General features: G+C 46.5%; 5 protein-coding genes across 5 annotated transcripts; 2 read left to right on the top strand and 3 right to left on the bottom strand.

Annotated features, from left to right (window-relative positions):
* Positions 1–62: 62 nt before the first annotated feature.
* Positions 63–949, bottom strand: EDB93DRAFT_779402 (uncharacterized protein). The gene is made up of 2 exons (XM_041457440.1): positions 480–949; positions 63–427 (listed from the first exon to the last, which is right to left on the bottom strand). Exons 1-2 carry the CDS (start codon positions 694–696, stop codon positions 222–224), a joined length of 423 nt encoding a protein of 140 aa, XP_041304012.1. The 5' UTR covers positions 697–949; the 3' UTR covers positions 63–221.
* Positions 950–1,955: 1,006 nt separating this feature from the next.
* EDB93DRAFT_1211141 (Calreticulin family-domain-containing protein) lies at positions 1,956–8,171 on the bottom strand. Its single transcript, XM_041451043.1, has 20 exons — positions 7,898–8,171; positions 7,651–7,849; positions 7,463–7,601; positions 7,201–7,410; positions 6,973–7,139; positions 6,445–6,919; positions 6,134–6,396; positions 5,645–6,082; positions 5,385–5,598; positions 5,245–5,332; positions 5,070–5,188; positions 4,763–5,021; positions 4,559–4,711; positions 4,124–4,194; positions 3,624–4,034; positions 3,448–3,566; positions 3,223–3,394; positions 2,814–3,173; positions 2,378–2,761; positions 1,956–2,326 (listed from the first exon to the last, which is right to left on the bottom strand). The coding sequence occupies exons 1-20, from the start codon at positions 8,082–8,084 to the stop codon at positions 2,213–2,215; spliced, it is 4,542 nt and encodes a 1,513-aa protein (XP_041304011.1). The 5' UTR covers positions 8,085–8,171; the 3' UTR covers positions 1,956–2,212.
* Positions 8,172–9,241, top strand: EDB93DRAFT_1168736 (Prefoldin). The gene is made up of 5 exons (XM_041450277.1): positions 8,172–8,280; positions 8,341–8,507; positions 8,562–8,652; positions 8,705–8,758; positions 8,810–9,241. Exons 1-5 carry the CDS (start codon positions 8,248–8,250, stop codon positions 8,831–8,833), a joined length of 369 nt encoding a protein of 122 aa, XP_041304010.1. The 5' UTR covers positions 8,172–8,247; the 3' UTR covers positions 8,834–9,241.
* Positions 9,242–11,177: 1,936 nt separating this feature from the next.
* On the top strand, positions 11,178–13,244 carry EDB93DRAFT_779143 (major facilitator superfamily domain-containing protein). The gene is made up of 3 exons (XM_041457439.1): positions 11,178–11,538; positions 11,596–11,737; positions 11,809–13,244. The coding sequence occupies exons 1-3, from the start codon at positions 11,395–11,397 to the stop codon at positions 12,954–12,956; spliced, it is 1,434 nt and encodes a 477-aa protein (XP_041304009.1). The 5' UTR covers positions 11,178–11,394; the 3' UTR covers positions 12,957–13,244.
* A 292-nt stretch (positions 13,245–13,536) lies between these two features.
* Positions 13,537–14,501, bottom strand: EDB93DRAFT_1106827 (uncharacterized protein; the record flags this gene model as incomplete). The annotated part of the gene is made up of 10 exons (XM_041447662.1): positions 13,537–13,587; positions 13,619–13,777; positions 13,838–13,906; positions 14,038–14,081; positions 14,107–14,144; positions 14,174–14,208; positions 14,234–14,293; positions 14,353–14,355; positions 14,422–14,444; positions 14,489–14,501. The coding sequence occupies 10 exons, from the start codon at positions 14,499–14,501 to the stop codon at positions 13,537–13,539; spliced, it is 495 nt and encodes a 164-aa protein (XP_041304008.1).
* Positions 14,502–17,577: the final 3,076 nt, after the last annotated feature.

Here is a 17,577-nt window from a genome sequence, read left to right as displayed (position 1 = left end):
AATCCCCCCATGGACTTGTAGGCACCATTTAGCAGTGCTCGCACGAACAAGAGTTGCCATTCAAAGGGGGATAAGCCACTAGACGCTCTGCCACATCGAACAAGTAAAGATGTACAAAATACATATCGATCACTTACTGGTTTTTGCTAGCGTACCTTGCAGAAATATGATGCATCGGCGATGGAACCAAAATTGACTATCGATTTTGCTCCATGTGATCCTTATGAGCCACTCTGTTGGACCAGATGAGATGACCGGCGGAGATTCTTTGGATTTGATACTGCATAATCTCTCGGATGCGTACACTTTCGGATGTATCCACTCTCCGAGAGAACGCAGAGGATTGTGATGACATAACGGACACTGTGACACAGTGGAGCAGAAAACAAGACTGGCTGCAGTGCAAACGCTCCGTTCCTGACCCTAGCTTGACGGATAGTAAAAATACAGAGGTATCATGGACATTCTGTCATCCTAACGCGGAGTTGGCAGTTGCATATGTGAGGTATGGCGGCAACTATGGAGGATAACAAGGATGATTGTTTGGGACCGAATCGGCAATAGTTTGGATAAGCGCGCGTCTATGTGCTGGCTCATTTCCATGTCTTTGGTTATTCGGTTTTGCGGGAAGCAAGATATATGTAGGATGCCGTATAGCAACAGCAGCAGAAGACTCGAATCAGAGAAACCCCACATACGGCACGCGGCATGAAGATTCGATGTTAAAGACGCATTGAAGTTGTATTTGCTGGGTTTGGAAGTTCGAGTTGCAAACAAACAAGCAATGGGCCCCGAACACGTGACGAACAAAGCACCAAGGGAAAAATAACAGCCGATAGACAAAGACAAAGCTCCTCTTCCTACATTCGAAGTTGTTGTCGAAGATAGAAATTGAACGCGCAACGGTCACAGCAAATCTTTGTGCGACATCTCCGGAATGGCACCAGGAGCGGAGAACAGATACATCCGAGAATTTGTCTTCAACGAAACTGATGGAATCCACTGACAGATGCCCTGCATCGGGAGGCTCGCATGAGGCGCTGGAAATCTAAAAGATGAAACAATCAAAGTTAATTCGTTCTCCGAGTGTCGGCCGGGCTGACATGGGCTGACATGGACAGATTAATGGTTAGAGACACTTTTGAAATTACGGTGGGTGGCCATAAGGTAGAAGAACAACAAGCGTATTCTTATTTGGATACGTTGATGTTGATGTACAGCTTGAACCACGCGGACGGGGCCGGCGTACTAGTATCTTCTCTATAAACATAATTTGAGTTGCTCAGACCGCTCATTCATGACATGATCACAAGAATCGACCTACATTGGAGACTATGTATATGTAGCATGACATGGGGTAACGCCTAGTAGAGTATGAAAGATCCTGACTGCCCCTGAGGCCTGAAGATTCGCCGGTCCCAGCGGTTGCTTGCAACTGTTAGGATCCAAACCTTTTGGTAAATAAACGTACACATGTTCACCGAGGTTCACACGCACGTTCTCACCTGCCACTTCCGCTGCTTTATGTTATGACCGTCAGCGGTCGCTTACATGCTTTTTAATATCTGAACGTGACTCTGTACACCAGAATCTAGATACTAGGCGCCATCACCGGCGTTGACCTTGCTTACAAGTCACCTCACTGCACTGGCAAACACTGGCCTGCCTTCCTGAGTCTACATTGCTGCATGGGGAGCATGTATTCGTAGAACCCAGATCTGCAACCAATCACTCATCCTGAATGTAATTTTTGATACGCCTATAAGAGCCGTTTACAATTTAGACGCAGAGTGGATCAGAACACGATCGGGTTTTGCCATAAGGCAGAGTACTTGATTGAGCGCTCCGACTTTTGAATCGATACAAGGACGCCCTTAGATGACAGTTCGCCTCTGCAAATAGACACATTGTGTTTCACCTTCGTCGTGAGCGAGGAACTCGGGCGCGACATGTGCATGAAGTGTAGGAGAAGCAATTGCACCCGGTTCATGTATCTTTTCAACTTTGCAATTACTGTTTGGTCTCGACTGAAATTTATAACGAGCGTCAATTTTACAATAATATGGGCAGTCCATACATTTTACTTCCCCGAGCCCGAGCAGCAAACGATGAACAAAATCAATACTAGTAAATTATGGTGGTACTGGCACGCATATCCTCGCCACCCCCTTCGTATCAGGAAAGTGTCGCTCCCACAACGATCACAATGCATCTACTTGCGTTTCTTGACAGAGCCCGCATCCTTCTTCTCACCTCCTGCAGGTGCAACGGGTGTGCTGTCAGTCTTTTGTTTGTCATCGGGGGTAGAGGTGTCCGTTTTCTTTGCCTGGTGATCATATAATTCAGTAAGGGAAGCCAGAGACGTTGTAGCGCAAACCTTGGCAACAGGTTTTGCTTGCTGTGAGCCAACGAAACCAAATAGAAGAGCAAGCATGCCGAAAAGAGTGAAGACGACACCAGCGAGACCAACACCTGTCTCTGGGTGGGTTTTGATGGCTGTTAAGGGGTCCTCCCGAGCAGCGTCGAGGAACTGGGCAATTTTACCGCGGATATGGGAGATAGGATCCTCCAAGAAGGGAGGGATGTAGTAGTCGCCTTCGTCATCGATGTCCTTTTGAGCAGAGAGAGCCGCCTCGAGTTGTTTCTTGACCTCATATGTCTCAGCGGCCAGAGACTTCGCGTCATCAATAGAGTGACCAACGTAGATGTTGTTGAACAGGATGTCCTCGGTCATAGTCCAAAGTTCGATACCAACACCCCCCTGAGCGCATCAGTCAAGATTAACACGAAAGGGATAAAGCAGAAATACGAACAATGTTGTTTAGGTGTTTAACTGGCTCGAGATCCTCAAAGAAGTCAGGGTTGGGGATCTTGCGAGGAGCCCACTCGCCGATGTAGGCAGGGTTATCAATCATAGGCGCATACCACTTGCCCTTGTATGCAGGGTTAGCCTTGTAGGGGCGTTTCCATTCACCGCATCCAGGAGCCTCTTCGCAAGCCGGGTTGGGGACTGTGGGCGCGATCCAGTCACCATCTTCCTCGTCGTCCCACTCTTCAGGCTTCTCAGCATCCGGGTCAGGAATATTCGCGGGTGCATCATCCAACCAGCCCTCAGGCTTCACAGCATCCTCATCCAGAATCTCGTAAGGCTCAGTCTCATCCCAGTCCGCAGGCTGCGCATTAATGAGCGCCTTAGCTCAACCCTGCAAGGGGTAAACGCACCTTGACAGCGTCAGGATCACTAATTTTCTTTTCGTTAACCCAGTCTTCAGGCTTCTTATCTTCGGGGTCGTCGATCTCCATCGGAGGGTTGACAGGAGGAGTGAAGTCCTCAAGAAGGAGGCCCGATCGCTGACTTTCTCCGTTGAAAAGTACATCATACGTATTATCAGGGCTGGATTCGTACATGAGCGTCGACCAGGTAATAATTATGCAAAAAAAACTTACTTGACAATGAGGGTGTAAAGGTTAGTGTTCTTGCCAAAGGTGGGCTTCGGAGGGGAAGAAAGGTGTTTCTCCTCGTATTCACCACTAACAGGGTTCTTGTGACGGAAGATGAAGTGCAGCTATATCACAGAAAACATGGTCAGAAAGAAATGACAAGGGAACAAAAAATGTCTTACCTTAGTGCCAGGGCAAGTGTTGTCGGGTCCGAACATCACAACCCAAGGGGTGGTGTCTGAGAATTCCTTCCCGCTGGTCTGGAAGCCATCCTCGAGAAGTTTAATGTAACCACCACCGCAGTTGCCACCCTTCTGGTACTTGACCTCATACTGAACAACGAGGGGTTTGTCTTTGAAGTCGACAGGGGCGGTGAAAGGTGCAGAGATAGCGTGGTGAGCGGCTTTGGACTTGGCAACGAGGCCCTTCTCGCCCTCAATAAGGGGCGTCTCGGGTTCCTCGACCTCCCATTTACCGACGTAGGAGAATATCTCACCGCCGACCGGTGTCTTCTTGGTTGCCTCCGAAGGTGTCCAGCGTTCGGAATAGTCATCAGTGAATTGCTCGATGAAGGGAGCTTTAATCTCTGTTGCCTGCAGAGAAAGAGTCAGTCATCATGAGTTCAGACTGGCGGGTTGCATGTATGTCGTCATGAACACGCATGCAAGCAATATGAACGAACCTTGAATACAGGTTTCGAGTCCTCTGACGCTGACGCGCTTGCAGCAGCTGCAACGAGGATGACGGAGAGCGCTACGCTTCGCATTTTAAGAATACGAAGGACCAGAGACGGTAGAAAATCGAAAACGAGCGATGACGGTATGAATTGTGGCCAAACACAAACCACCAGCACGCTCTTATCCTTCCCGGCTAAATCCTGCCACGTATGCTCTCCCACGCCCGATGACATTCTTTGACCTTCCAATTCATAACTCGCGCTCAACTCGCATCGGCTTAAGCTTGTAGTTCATTTTCATTCAAATGTGTACAACAAGATCGATCATATACTAGCTACATTACATACGTACGCTACCCAAGTAGATCAGCATGCCCAGACGCAGATAGCGCCAACTATTCCACTCATCAGCAAACGCAAGTTTCAGTTTCACAGTAACACTCACCACAAACTCATCGTCCAAGTACTTGGACACGGCAATCTGGTCACCCAGACCCTTGCGCCGCCGCGTCTTCAACACAAGATCCCGAGCCAATGCTTGTCCCGATGCAGGCTCTAATGGCCGAAGTTTGATGCTCGTGTCAGTGGGATCACCTGCATGCAATTAATATACCTGCTTTGATAGGGGACTGTGCATGCACTTACCAGGAACTATCGACCAGTGATCGAATACCTGCAAGCAGAACGCCTGACCTTGCGTGGCAGTCCGAAGATCGGCCTCGAATCCATTTGCGTCTATCACAGGAATTAAGGCTTTGACTGTATATAACGGCGAGCCGGCCTTAGGGATGTCTTGCGTAACATGCCCTCGACGTCGGGCTAGGACGGTGTATACAGCTGATATACAGTCAGCTGGTGCCTGCACTTCAACGTAGTAAATCGGCTCCATGAGGCGTGGCGTGGCCTACCAACCCATTAATAACCACAGTGGTGCAAACAATAGGAGCCTCACCATTAAAAACGATGAGTAGCACACACGGCGCGCAGTAGGGACAATCTGTCCACCACCACGGAAGATTGGCTCTTGGGCTAGACTTGCATCCAGTATCCGGAACTTCACATTACGCATAGCTGTTGCCATAAATTTTGTGAGAGTACGATAAAGTCATGCCACAACTAATACGTACGTTCATCGCATAAAGGACCCTCACGAGCTCCCCACTGGAAGCCTTGCTTGATATGTTCCTTCACAGTTCCAAGCAATTTTTTATCAACCTGTATTCCAACAATAAACAAAATAAAGCAGTGGGAAGCCAGCAGACCTGACCTGAGAAGGCAAGGTATCGTCGAGCAAAATGTTCGGCCCGCTATCATCGGGACCGAATGCCCATATTGACCTTGAGGCCAATAAATCCCATTGGTATTTATCCTGGAAGAATGCACCACGTTCCTTAGGGGTCATCCGCATGGTGACCCTCCCACGTTCAATATCTTCAGCAATACCTCTCTCCAAGGGCTCCGCGATCATGGTAAGTTTGTTCCTGTACTCCATTAGAGAGGAAACATGACATGCATACTGACACCTACTTCTTATTTGGCGTATCCGCATAGCATTTCAGTGCACTTGTCTCCAATACAGTTTCACAGAACTTGGTGACTGGATCCGACACCTTGATCTCGATCTCAGCAAATAGCCTCCGAAGGTCATGCATGACACAGTCCAGATACAATTCGCCTGTACCAATGAGCACATGTTCACCACTTTCCTCAACCTTCGTGGCAGCGAGAGGGTAGCTTTTGTTGATGCTTCGTAGACCAGACAACATCTTGGGTAGCTCAGACGGCGCTATTGGTTCAATCGCAATTTTAAGCACTGACTCTGTCATGTGCTTAATAGGCCGGAAAATGTAGAGATCATCGTCGATGGATGGGTCAGCGAGAGTGGCGGTCTTGGAAATGGATGCGTCGACTCCTGCAACAAGGACAAGGTTGCCTGCGGGAACCTCGTCCGCCGGGATAAAGTATCTAAGCAGAAAAGGTTTACTCAATTGGAGTGATCAGATACAAGGAGCTTACCGAGCTTCGCTTATCCATATATCCTCCACGGTAGCCCTCGCCATGTCTTCCTCGTCTTCTGGTGAGTATCCTTCACCAAGTACTTTGATCGGTGTGCCCTTCCTAAGGGTGCCACTCATGACGCGACCAAAGGCCCTAAATGACTGGGCATCTGTTGTATGATACAACTTCGCGATCTGGACCATTACGGGCGCTTCAGTATCACAAGCTTTCATTGCTACAGCGATCTCAGATGTTTGTGGGCCAGTGTATGTCCGCTCGACCTATACCAGACTCAATTCGACTAATCAAAAGTACTGGGAAACCCATACCTTGTTGGCTGCTCCTTGCAAAGGTGACGGAATGTGCTCCACAATCATGTCAACTAGTCCAGTGGCTGGTCCAAAGAACTGGTCCAAAATAGCTTTCAGCAGAGGCCTCACATCCATCTTGTACATGACTGGCTTTAGAGATATGTTCAGCGATGCAAGGGTGCCTTTCAGGTCTTCCGTATCCTCGCTCAGCACGTGACTGTAGAGCTTATACAGAGGATCGAGGATGAAGTGCACGAATGTGCGAGATTGTTCAGGGTCCGCAGCTTTCCTGGTGAACTTCCGAGTCTCTGCGTTAAAGTATATATCGCCCCAAAGGCGGTCGGCGAATGCTGTAACGTCGAGGGAACCAAACGCGTCCGCATACATCTGGGCGAAGGAACGAAGAGTGAAGCACCAACTCATATCGGTGCTGGCGAACACAACATTTCCATTTTCAGGACTGAGTCGTAGTTCCGGGTCTGGATCAATCCCACTGTGAAGACTTCTGAGTCAACGAGAATTGACAAACATAGGGTAGATATAAACCTGATAAAAGTATTGATTTCTTCAATCGTGTGCTTGATTTTGTAGTAGGCGTCTGCAGGCTTGATGCGTAATTCGAGAATAAGCCTGTCAATTTTGTTCACAACAAGGGTGATTTTAATGCCTTCTTGCAGAGCATGTCGAATGATTGCTTCTGTATTGACCATCATCTGTTTCAGCGGTTCAGCTCGTCAATTCATCGTTACGCGTAGCACCAATAGAGCTGCTGACCCCTTCGACCACATCTACAACCAGCAGTATTCCATCAGCAAGACGCATTGCAGAAGCAACTTCGTCGACGAAATTCACGTGTCCCGGAGTATCAATAAGGTGCACCAGATGTGACTTGCCGCTTGTCGTAGATAGGATGAGAGACATCGGCGAAGACTTGATAGAAATTTCTCGCTCTCGCGACAAAACATGAGTATCCGTATATCTTGTCTGAGTGAACAAAAAATGAGCCGTTGTAACCCAAAGAACTTAACTCACAAACCGGTTTATCCGCATCCCATGCGAGTTTATGCGTCTCGAAAACCAGCATATCCATGAGCGCGGTCTTTCCGTGGTGCAGGTGACCCACCACAGCGACGTTGCGAATCATCTCCGGGAAGGACATCATATTCAGCAAAAAACTACATCTCTGTTGAGTGTAAGTCGCGTAAGTCCCCAAAAAGTGCGCACCCCTTGTCAAAGCGCGTCTGTGGCATGTCCTTCTCCTCCACCGTCCATTTCCGCACTTTGATGGGAGCAACGATGGGCTCCGTAAGCGGCTGGGCATCTTCTTCCTGGACGAGAGTCTCCACATCTGGACCGTAAACATCCTCTGCTGAAGGATAGTATTGCTTGTCCTCGTGCAGAATAACAGCATTATGGACGGGCTCTGGAAGGTTCCATGAGATACATACAGAGAATACGCTGCGTCACAGACCATCAATCTCCATTAGTGCACCCTCCGCAGGCGGCATGGGCTCATCATCGTATCCCTCCAATGTCGCGGGTTGCTGTTGGGGTACCTGACGAAAGTCCTGGTGCAGAATTTCTTCCTCCTCTTCATCCGAGCCCAGGTCCGCGCCAATATAGTTTCCAAACTCGTCATAATCCTCGAATGAAGCCATGATAGAGGAGTGATTTTAGTGCTTATGACGGGGTCGACGTTCAACGGACGCGCTCAAGTGAGAATAAATTTGGAACTCCGGTGCAGCTCTAAACTTCCTTACTTGAGGTGAGGCTCGATGATCATTCATGGAGCACAGCTGAGCTCGCACTGTCACTACCAAAATGTCTACCCTGCCAGATGACACACTACGAAAGGTATGTATACAATGAATATTCCTGTTGTACTATCAGATTACTTGACTGGCTGTTCGGTAGATCTTGGTCCAGATTCAACAGACCGCCGTCCAGTCACAGCGTGCTCTTAATATTTCTAAACAGCAATCTGCCTCAAAAGATCGAGAGCGAAGAATTCTCCAGCTCACCATTAATGAGATCCAGGGTATTGAAGGAGATGTCAACTTGTATAAGGGCGTTGGCAAAATGTGCGTCTAGTCTAGATAGGTCCTACAACAGGACCAATGATCAACTCGTTAAAGGTTCATGATGGTCCCCCGGAAAACGATGGAGCAGGAATTAAAAACCCAGGAGAAGGAGCTGACAGATGACATCAATAACTTGAATAAGAAGGTAAAGTCCTCAGTGATGATGCAAGGGTTGAGCTGATCTTATGATGCGTCAGGCAAAATATCTCGAGAAGCAATTCAACGACGCACAATCTCAGCTGCGCGACATAGTATGTCTCATTATCTACTCACCAAGATTTACATGTTAATCTTGCATTTAGTTCCACCATAGCCCGAAGCAATGAGACCTAATGTAATAGTTATCCAGCACCCACTACTGTAATATTAACGGGTCCGACTGTACAACGTAACGCATGATATGAGTCGCGCAAGCAGCTGAACGCTCGATAGTCGCATTCCTTCCCGCCTTAGCCTCCCCTAGGCTAACCATAGACGAAGGAAGTCAGTTTCATATTTTAATGCCCATTTATCCTCAAGATGTTTTTTTTACCCCAACCACGGTTGGAGGCCGGACCGGTATGCCATCAAGCCTGGGCGCAAACCTAACAATCTTCATGCTGTCACGAGCTTGCGGTCATTAGTGATTATACAGGGACTATGTCATGATTCGTTGAACCAGCTTGCTGTCTTGCTATCTTCTCGACTAGTTTGTTCATGCTATGGCCCTCGGGGATTTACTAACTGCAATCCACCCGTTTTTGTCTCATCAGGAAGCAAGCGATGATGGTGATGATGAAGTCAAGCTTCCAAGCATAGTGTTCCTGGTTATCACCTTTCTTTCTTCAAGTAAGATATCTGCGGCACGGGACGCTGCAACAGTCACTCGCATGGTCTGCTCGGTCCACGTATGTATCATTTTTCATGAACGCACTGTACTGCAGGCCTTGAGGGGAAAAACTACTTTATCTGGTATTGTCATCGGCATACTAACCAGCCCTTGAACTTTCTTCAATTCTTTTAACGCAGTGCAAGAAAGGTACAACCAGGTCTCTTCCTCGCATTTGATGGCTTTTTGACCTCGTCCTGTCATAGGTTTGTACAAAATGCCTAGTTGATGCTTTGCCATTCTAGGTCACTTCCTACGCTGTTGCATTGCAGGCTAACTTCTTATACCTGATTCTTGTTGGCTGGTCCCTTACTGGTGCATCATTTACTGTGTGCAAGCGGTATTGGAAGGACCCTCAAATTGTTAGAATCAAACGAATGACGACCCTCGTTGGTTGGCAGGTTGTCTGCCAAGGTTTGCGCCTGAGCCTTGGACCATTGTTTGGTGGATGGTTATCTCTCCCCGGGCGGTGTCGGAAAGTCACGAAAAAGAGCTTTGCTCGAGCTGCTTATCAGCAGATTAAGCACCTGCCGCAAGCCCTTTCACGCTCAAAGTCGACGAATCATTCAGAGCACAGCTCTCGCTGATCACGCTATTACAATGTTAATGGGATTGTATATGTGTGGGCTGATTCTCGATGGTCTGCTTTATTCGGACTCGTGGAAAGCTAACTTGCTTGTATTTGGAGCTGCCACTGCAAACCTCCGCTGGTCTCCATTTGGTGCAGAAAATTCCATCGCTCTGATACTTCCCCTTCCTCCTCGCCACGGATATGCAAACTCCTCGTTGTTGGGACGACTTTCAGTCTCGCAAGGCTTACCGCTTTCTTTTTCATCCTTTATCGCATTCTAACTTAATTCGAGGCACGAGAACGTACATAGAATTATTAAGGTCATGATGTGGCGACAAAGCTTTTCGGATTTCTCATCCTTCTTGCTTCATACCATCACGTAGCACTCAGAAGTCTTCTACTGCTCAACTAGACTCTCGTGTCGTCGCACCTGCCCTCCACGCTCTTCTAGCAGCAATCGTCACGTTCACTTGGATAAAATTATTGCCGGACAACCAACAGCTAACTCGACGCATCCTTTTCGACTCTGGCAGAGTCGTTCAATTCTGCGCCGTGAGCTGCTAGGGCCCACCCCACTCACCCTCACGGCTCATCATGGACTGTCCCCGCAGGTCCGAAACGATGTTTAGGGTCGCAAACCCTTTGGGTTTGAGTCAAAATAGCATCACAAGACTATTCCTATTTGTAAAAATCAGCCGTTATTACTTACTAATAAATCTGGATTTCTTGCCGCATCATCGCAAACACCGACAAAGTCAATTACGAATCAATGTATGTTAGTGTACTGTGGCTTTGCTGCGGCTCTCGGATTTCACCCTCAGTCTCTTCAGCAAGCAGCTCCCGCCCCAGCGAAACGGATGAGCTTCGGTAATTTCACTGGTCGCGTGACCGGCGCAATCTGGGCGATTCAGTTGGAATGATGAAATTTGTAGGATTGGAGATTGCTGTGGTTGATATTGGAAGTATTTAGTTGTGAAGATGAAGAGCGGAGGACGTGCCCAGGGAAAGAGCATTTTCTGTTGCTTTGCCACACTCCGGGCCTCCGGCTGTCAGTCTGTCACGGTGACACAGAGCCATGTGATTAACATCAGCTTGCTAAGCAGTTTCGTGGTGTCTTCAAGTTGCACAGCTCTTTCCAGGTTTTGCAATTGACCAGGTTTATCCGTTCGTTCAACGCTACAGATAGATACATGATCATCTAGCTAATCATTCAGCAGGGAGTTTTTTATGCCTAGGACTCGGACCTCTCTTACCTGAGTAGAAGGAACGTCCATCTTTGGCGGCGATCTGCCTTTGAATCTGCCCAGGAAACTAGTACGTACACGCATGAGCTATAATGGCACGGCATCCAAGTATGATTCCGGGTTACAATCATATTAATATCAGTGACCAGGGACAACAAAGCATTTCCCCCCTCAAATCCGATCTCGACTGGCGTGTTCGTGCAGATGATAGACTTCAAACTACTACTAAACCAAATCAACCCGTTCTCGTCTCGTCACGAGACGAGCGGCAATCATGATCAAGAGGAATTCAAGCTTCCAAACTTGCCGTCTCTGGTCATCATGATTTCAATGAATCTGCTTCTTCAAGTAAGACATCGTTGTCAAGCACTATGCAACTGTCACTCACGGCTTCGGCCTTCACAGGTCTCGTTTTTCATCGTCGTTTCATCCTCAAACAAATATGCAGAGTACTTAGGAGGAAATGCCACTTTCTCTGGAATTGTCATCGGCATTCCGACGGCTTTTTCTGGACTTTCTTTGATTCCCTTGACAAAGTACGATAGAGGTATGTTTAGGTCACGTCTTCCTATCTTTGGGCGGTATTTTTAGATATTTGTTCTTTCATCCTGTTTTTAGGGATGTACAGAATGCCACTTCATGTCAGTTGCTGCTTCGCCATTCTAGGTCACATCGCCTATGCTCTGGCTTACCGGTCCAACTTCTTATATTTGATTCTAATCGGCCGTTGCCTCAACGGAGTTGCATTCTCCATGTTCATGTACTGCAAACGGTATTGCACGGACCCTCGAATCGTTGGCATCAGACGGAGAACGACGCTCGCTAGCTGGTTGGTCATCTGTCAAGGCATGGGCATGACCCTTGGCCCATTCCTTGGTGGCGTGATGTACAACATCGGGTTCTCAAACCCAATTTTCAACGGTTATACTAGCCTGGGATGGATCATGGCTGGGATTTACGCTGGCTTCTGGGTTTTGGTCGCAAAATATTTTGAGGACATCCCTCAACCACCAACCATTATAGAATCGCAGTCAGCAAGCGATTCGAATGCTCTCATCCTTTCTTCAGACGTGAAAGGTGGAGACAGAGAAGCTTCTTCAGGTTATCGATCAGCGTCTGCCACACGCCCTGCCTCGCCCGTTGACGAATCTTTCAGAGCACAGCTCTCGCTGATCACATTGTCCCAGTGGGGTGTCATTGCATGCATGTGCTGGTTCGCGATGCTCTGTTTCTTCATCCTAGGCTCTTGGGAAGCCAATTTGCCTGTGTTTGGTGCCGCTGCTGAAAACTTTCACTGGTCTCCATTTGCTGCAGGAAATTTCATCGCTCTCGGCGGAATAACATGTTTCCCTTTCCTCCTCTTCAACCTCCTAGCTGCACGTCGCACACAAGATCGAAAACTCCTCGCATTCGGTACGGTTCTCGGCCTTGCAGGGCTTATCATCTTTATTTCCATCCTTCGTACCGGCAAGGTCAATTACGGCTCACTATTTGCATGTTGGTGGAGCGTGGCGCTCGGTTTTAACCTTGCAACCACCGTGACCCTGAGTCTCCTCAGCAAGCAGCTCCCACCTGAGTGGAACGGGCGCACTTCAATGGCAATTCAATACAGCAATTATACTGGTCGTGTTACCGGTGCAATCTGGGGTGGTTCGGGTGTTTCAGTGGGGATGTTGAACTTTGTGGGATTGGAGATTGCTATGGTCGGTATTGGAGCTGTTTTGTTTACCACATTGTGGAGGGATCTGAAGACGAAGACGGGATGACATACCTGTATGGAAAGCGGGAGTGATCAGGTCAACGACAGTGATCAGCTTGACTAAAACGGCAAGTGTTTGGTCCAGCCCCCCAATCAGTCATCAGGAAAACCCTCCCCTGGGTAATTACTCTAAACTATGATAAATCTCGATAATCCTCAAGTATTATCTCAAATTATGGGCTTTAGAATGATTAGTTTGTTTAGAAAGACTTTTTTACTCCCTTTTTTAAAAAGGATAATTATCATGAATTTGAAGCCAATATCATGAATTTCAGATAATATATTTCAATTGTTGCATAGCAGATCACGTGCATCAGATGGTGTTACAAGCAAAACATACTAATATTTGATCAAAGGATATACATAACACAAAATTGACTTGGAAGACTAGGCAAATTAAGGTGTGATAAACGAATGTAGGATTTTGATGGGTATATATCAGAGCGAAAACTGGACCTAATCATCTGCCATGCCATCTTGGTCGAGTAGGCCCATCAGCAAACTTGACACCGATAGACTTTGCACTGCTGAAGACTCCGTCGTATATGAGAAAGATCAGCAGGTCACCCTGGTAGGGTTTTTTTTGCCTACTGGCGAAGCATCATCATTTGACTGTTGATGAAAATGTTAGTTAGAGGCTAGCAAAGACCAACAGACGAATTTACTCACATCAAAACTCAATGCATATATATATGCATGCTGCTCCATCAATTTCTTCGCCTTGACCATGTTATTGCTGAGACAGAAGTAACTATCGGTGTTGGTGCAGGTGGCTACTTTCAGGTCATGGCACAATAATGGAATGCGTGGCTCATGCCAGGTTGGAATCTAAAGATTGTGTCAAGTTAGGTATGCAGCCTGAGTGCAGTTCAATATATATACACTTACCTCTGCAGCTTGTTTGGCATCACAGGTGGACTGGGTTTTGCCACTGAGAAGAGATTTAACTTGCATCGACTTCAAGTTGACTTAAATGTTGCCGACAAGTGAAGGGACCTTGAGTGACAATCATTCACAGGACACTGCAAATGGTGGGCAATGACTTCGATCAGCATGACTTGAGCTCAAATGAGGATTGACACACTCACAGGCTGTGAACGGCGGGCGACGACTTGGATCAGCATGGCTTGAGCTTGAACAAGGATCGACACACTCACCCACTGCGAACGATGGGCAACGCCTTGGATCGGCATGGCTTGAGTTTGAACAAGGATTGGCACTCACATTTTGCGAACAGTGGACAATGCCATGGGCTCAAGCTCAAATGAGGTTTGACATACTCACTCCCTGTGAACGGCGGGCAAAGACTTGAATGAGCATGGCTTGAGGATTGACACTCACATCCTGCGAACAGTGGGCAGGATCAGCATGACTCGAGCTCAAACAAGGTTGAACACACTCACTTCCTGCGAACAGTGGGCAACATCTTGGATAAGCATGGCTCGAGCTCGAATGAGGTTTGACACACTCACATTCTGCAAATGGTGGGCAACACCTTCGATCAGTATGGCTCAAGCGAAGGAGGATCAACGCACTCACAAGACTCAAACATGATGTGGTGGTGGTGGAAGAATGCGAGTGAAAAAAAAATGGAACCGTGTAAGAGTAAACAAGCATGAGAGTAAACAAGCACAAATATTCAACAAGGCTTTGTTTGTTTACACATGTTGTCCTTGTTGACATCATATATCACCAAGTCCATCAAATTGTCCTACTATATGGCAAAACATTGATTTTGTAATCCTGATGCAGGCTGAAAAGTATACCTATGATGTGACATGAACATTGAACTAACATCCAGATATACATTGTACATACATAATGGCCATAGCTCTTATATTATTTACAAAAGGTAACACTTTTTGGTTAAACTTGTATAAATACAATTTTTGTATTTTCAAATAATTCTCAATAATTACATCATACTTTATCATCTTTTAGCAGTTTTTATCCTAATAACTGTAATTACACAGAATTATCTAAATTACAGAAATTATGTGATTTTTGCCCTGGGAGGTTTTTCCTGATGCACCCTGCTCACCACATCACAGTACATCAAGGTCGTGTAGTAGTGACATCGCAACATCATAGATATGACTATTGATATATATATTATGAGGTTGAAACATTCTGTAGTAGCAGTAATATTTGAATCTGATGGTTAGAATTTATACTTGAATCCCCTCAAAAAGTACTGTGATCATTATGTATGCTGCAGAGTTCACCACCAATGCCGATCAACACTACTGCAAGTATGCAAACTGCTTTAGTGGTCAGCCTGGCACTATACCTGCTGTCACTTAAATTGAGCACAAAGACTCAAGGAAGCTTGGCAAATGGCTTTGTGAAAAATGCAGCCAATACCAGTGCTCCAAGTTCACCAAAAAAATAAGTGATGCAGGGGAAAGTGCTATGATTCACAAGCAGACTGCAGAGGCACAGCATGGAAGTGAGTCATTAGACTTAAGTAGAGTTGCATTGGTATATTGAATATCAAATTTCATTTATTGTGGCAGAATCCCAACTCATGGTTTGTGCAGTGGACTCCCTGCTCAAACACATGAGATGGGATTCTGCCACAATAAATGAAATTTGATATTCAATATACCAATGCAACTCTACTTAAGTCTAATGACTCACTTCCATGTTCCCATTTTAGGTCAGGTTCCATTCACCAGAGTAGTACAACCGCAGCTCAGCTACGGCCCGCTCCGGCTTGGCATTCATCGGTTTGCCAGTATTTTGGCTATCCTAGTGAGCCAGGCTACTTATATAGAGTTTGGTCCAATTTGTTAGCTGTTTGGAGTCCCATGAACCAACTGTGAGCCAAAAATCATCAACAGTGGCTCGAGCTGGCTTGAGGCCAGCTCAAGCTAATTTATAAATACAAAATCACGTCTCTGTTGAAGTCTCATTCCTGGTTAGTTTGACTGTTACTCCTCGAGGCCTCAAGGCTCAAGTTATCTCATAGTATACCCACCATGAACCATAAGGTCCTGATATGAGTTGATGGTAGATTCAGACTTGGAGATGTTTTGAGATCTGGTTCATACAGTGTGTTGTTCACAAGCTGACTATAATTCTACAAAATTAACATACTATGGACCCTACTTACTACTTAGCTGTTGTGTACCATGCTCAGAACATCATCAAAGATGATGCAGTTGCCATCAAACTTGAATTCATCACAACCCAGCCATCTTCTGTACAGCGTGAATACGACATTCTGAAATGACTTGAAGGTGGAGTTGGGATACCCTGCACTCTCTGGTTTGGTAGGGAATCAACATATCATGCTTTAGTTCTCGGCCTCCTTGGGCTGTCACTACATGATCTTTTCCTCACACATGGTCAAAAATTTAGCCTTCATACTGTTGTAAATCTAGGAATCTAACTGGTCAGTCAGTTCACGCTGGGTTGTTGCAGATAGGCTAACCCATTTTCCAGCTCTCACGTCTCGAGTACATCCACTCACACAATTATGTTCACTGTGATATCAAACCACAGAATGTCTTGGTCGGCCTTGGCCATTTGAAGCACACTGCATTTATAATAGATTTTGGTATTGCGAAGGAATACTGGGAGACTGCAACCAGACTCCATATTCCATTTTGTCAGAATCAATGTCTCACTGGCACTCCTGCCTTTGCTTCAATCAACAACCACTTAGGAGTTGACCCAGTGTAGAGACTCACATCTCCACAGGCACTCCCCTTGAATTCTCTCATCTTCCTAACAAACCCCAGCTCTAATCCAAAGGATATGTCTTGCGCAGTAGCGCACTATATTTTATTTCATAGATTCTGCGCGCAGCCACTTGCATCTCGCATGCACCATGTGTCCACCTTAGCATGGTCTGCATACCCATCTGTCTGTCCTCCCCATGTCCTTAGATGTTCATTAGTGCGTTTTCCTATCATATTCTCATTTTGACTAATTGTTTTCTGTTGCTAATACTCAGGCTTGCGCTACACACTGCAGCCAAGACCCTATTACCTACTCTGCATACTATATTTAGATTATTCGGCTTGCTGCATTGGACCTGCACACCTAGTGGCACTTAGCTATTTTACATATACCGTCCCTCTACTCTATATTCTGGGTTGATTTTCCGCCCACTTTCTCTGTGTCTCTAGATACTAGGGAATTTTACTCATTGTCTGCAGTGACTATCTAAAGTTGCATGCATAAGTTATCCGCCTTCGCCTTAACATCAGCCAACCTTAGTTGGGGTGTTAACACTCAGTCTTGCCTCATCTCTCCTTAGTCTCTTTTGCTAGTTCACCTTTCGCCTTCACTCACATGCACTATCTTTGTGTCGCACATCTTGTCCTTCACCTTTCATACTCGCATGTCATTGCACATGTCCACATACCACATCTCACATTGTTCTTGCCTCGTGCTTCAGTGCGTCTATTAGTTTTATTACTCTATTAGTAGTTTGGTGTCCCTCTTTTTACAAGAGAGGTTTCCCTTTACCCAGTTAGCTGCCCTTGGGACAACAATTTCACTTGCACCCAGGTCTAGCTGTGTTTGCTTAGCTTAGCACCAACTTACACCACAGTTTAGATTCCTCATCTTCACCAGGTTGTTGTGATGACCTTGAATCGCTTACATACATGTTGATC

Source organism: Suillus bovinus (genome assembly GCF_016758785.1).
Source record: "Suillus bovinus strain UH-Sbo-P2 chromosome Unknown EDB93scaffold_66, whole genome shotgun sequence".
In the NCBI taxonomy this organism is placed as follows: domain Eukaryota; kingdom Fungi; phylum Basidiomycota; class Agaricomycetes; order Boletales; family Suillaceae; genus Suillus; species Suillus bovinus.
This window is presented reverse-complemented; position numbering and strand designations above follow the sequence as displayed.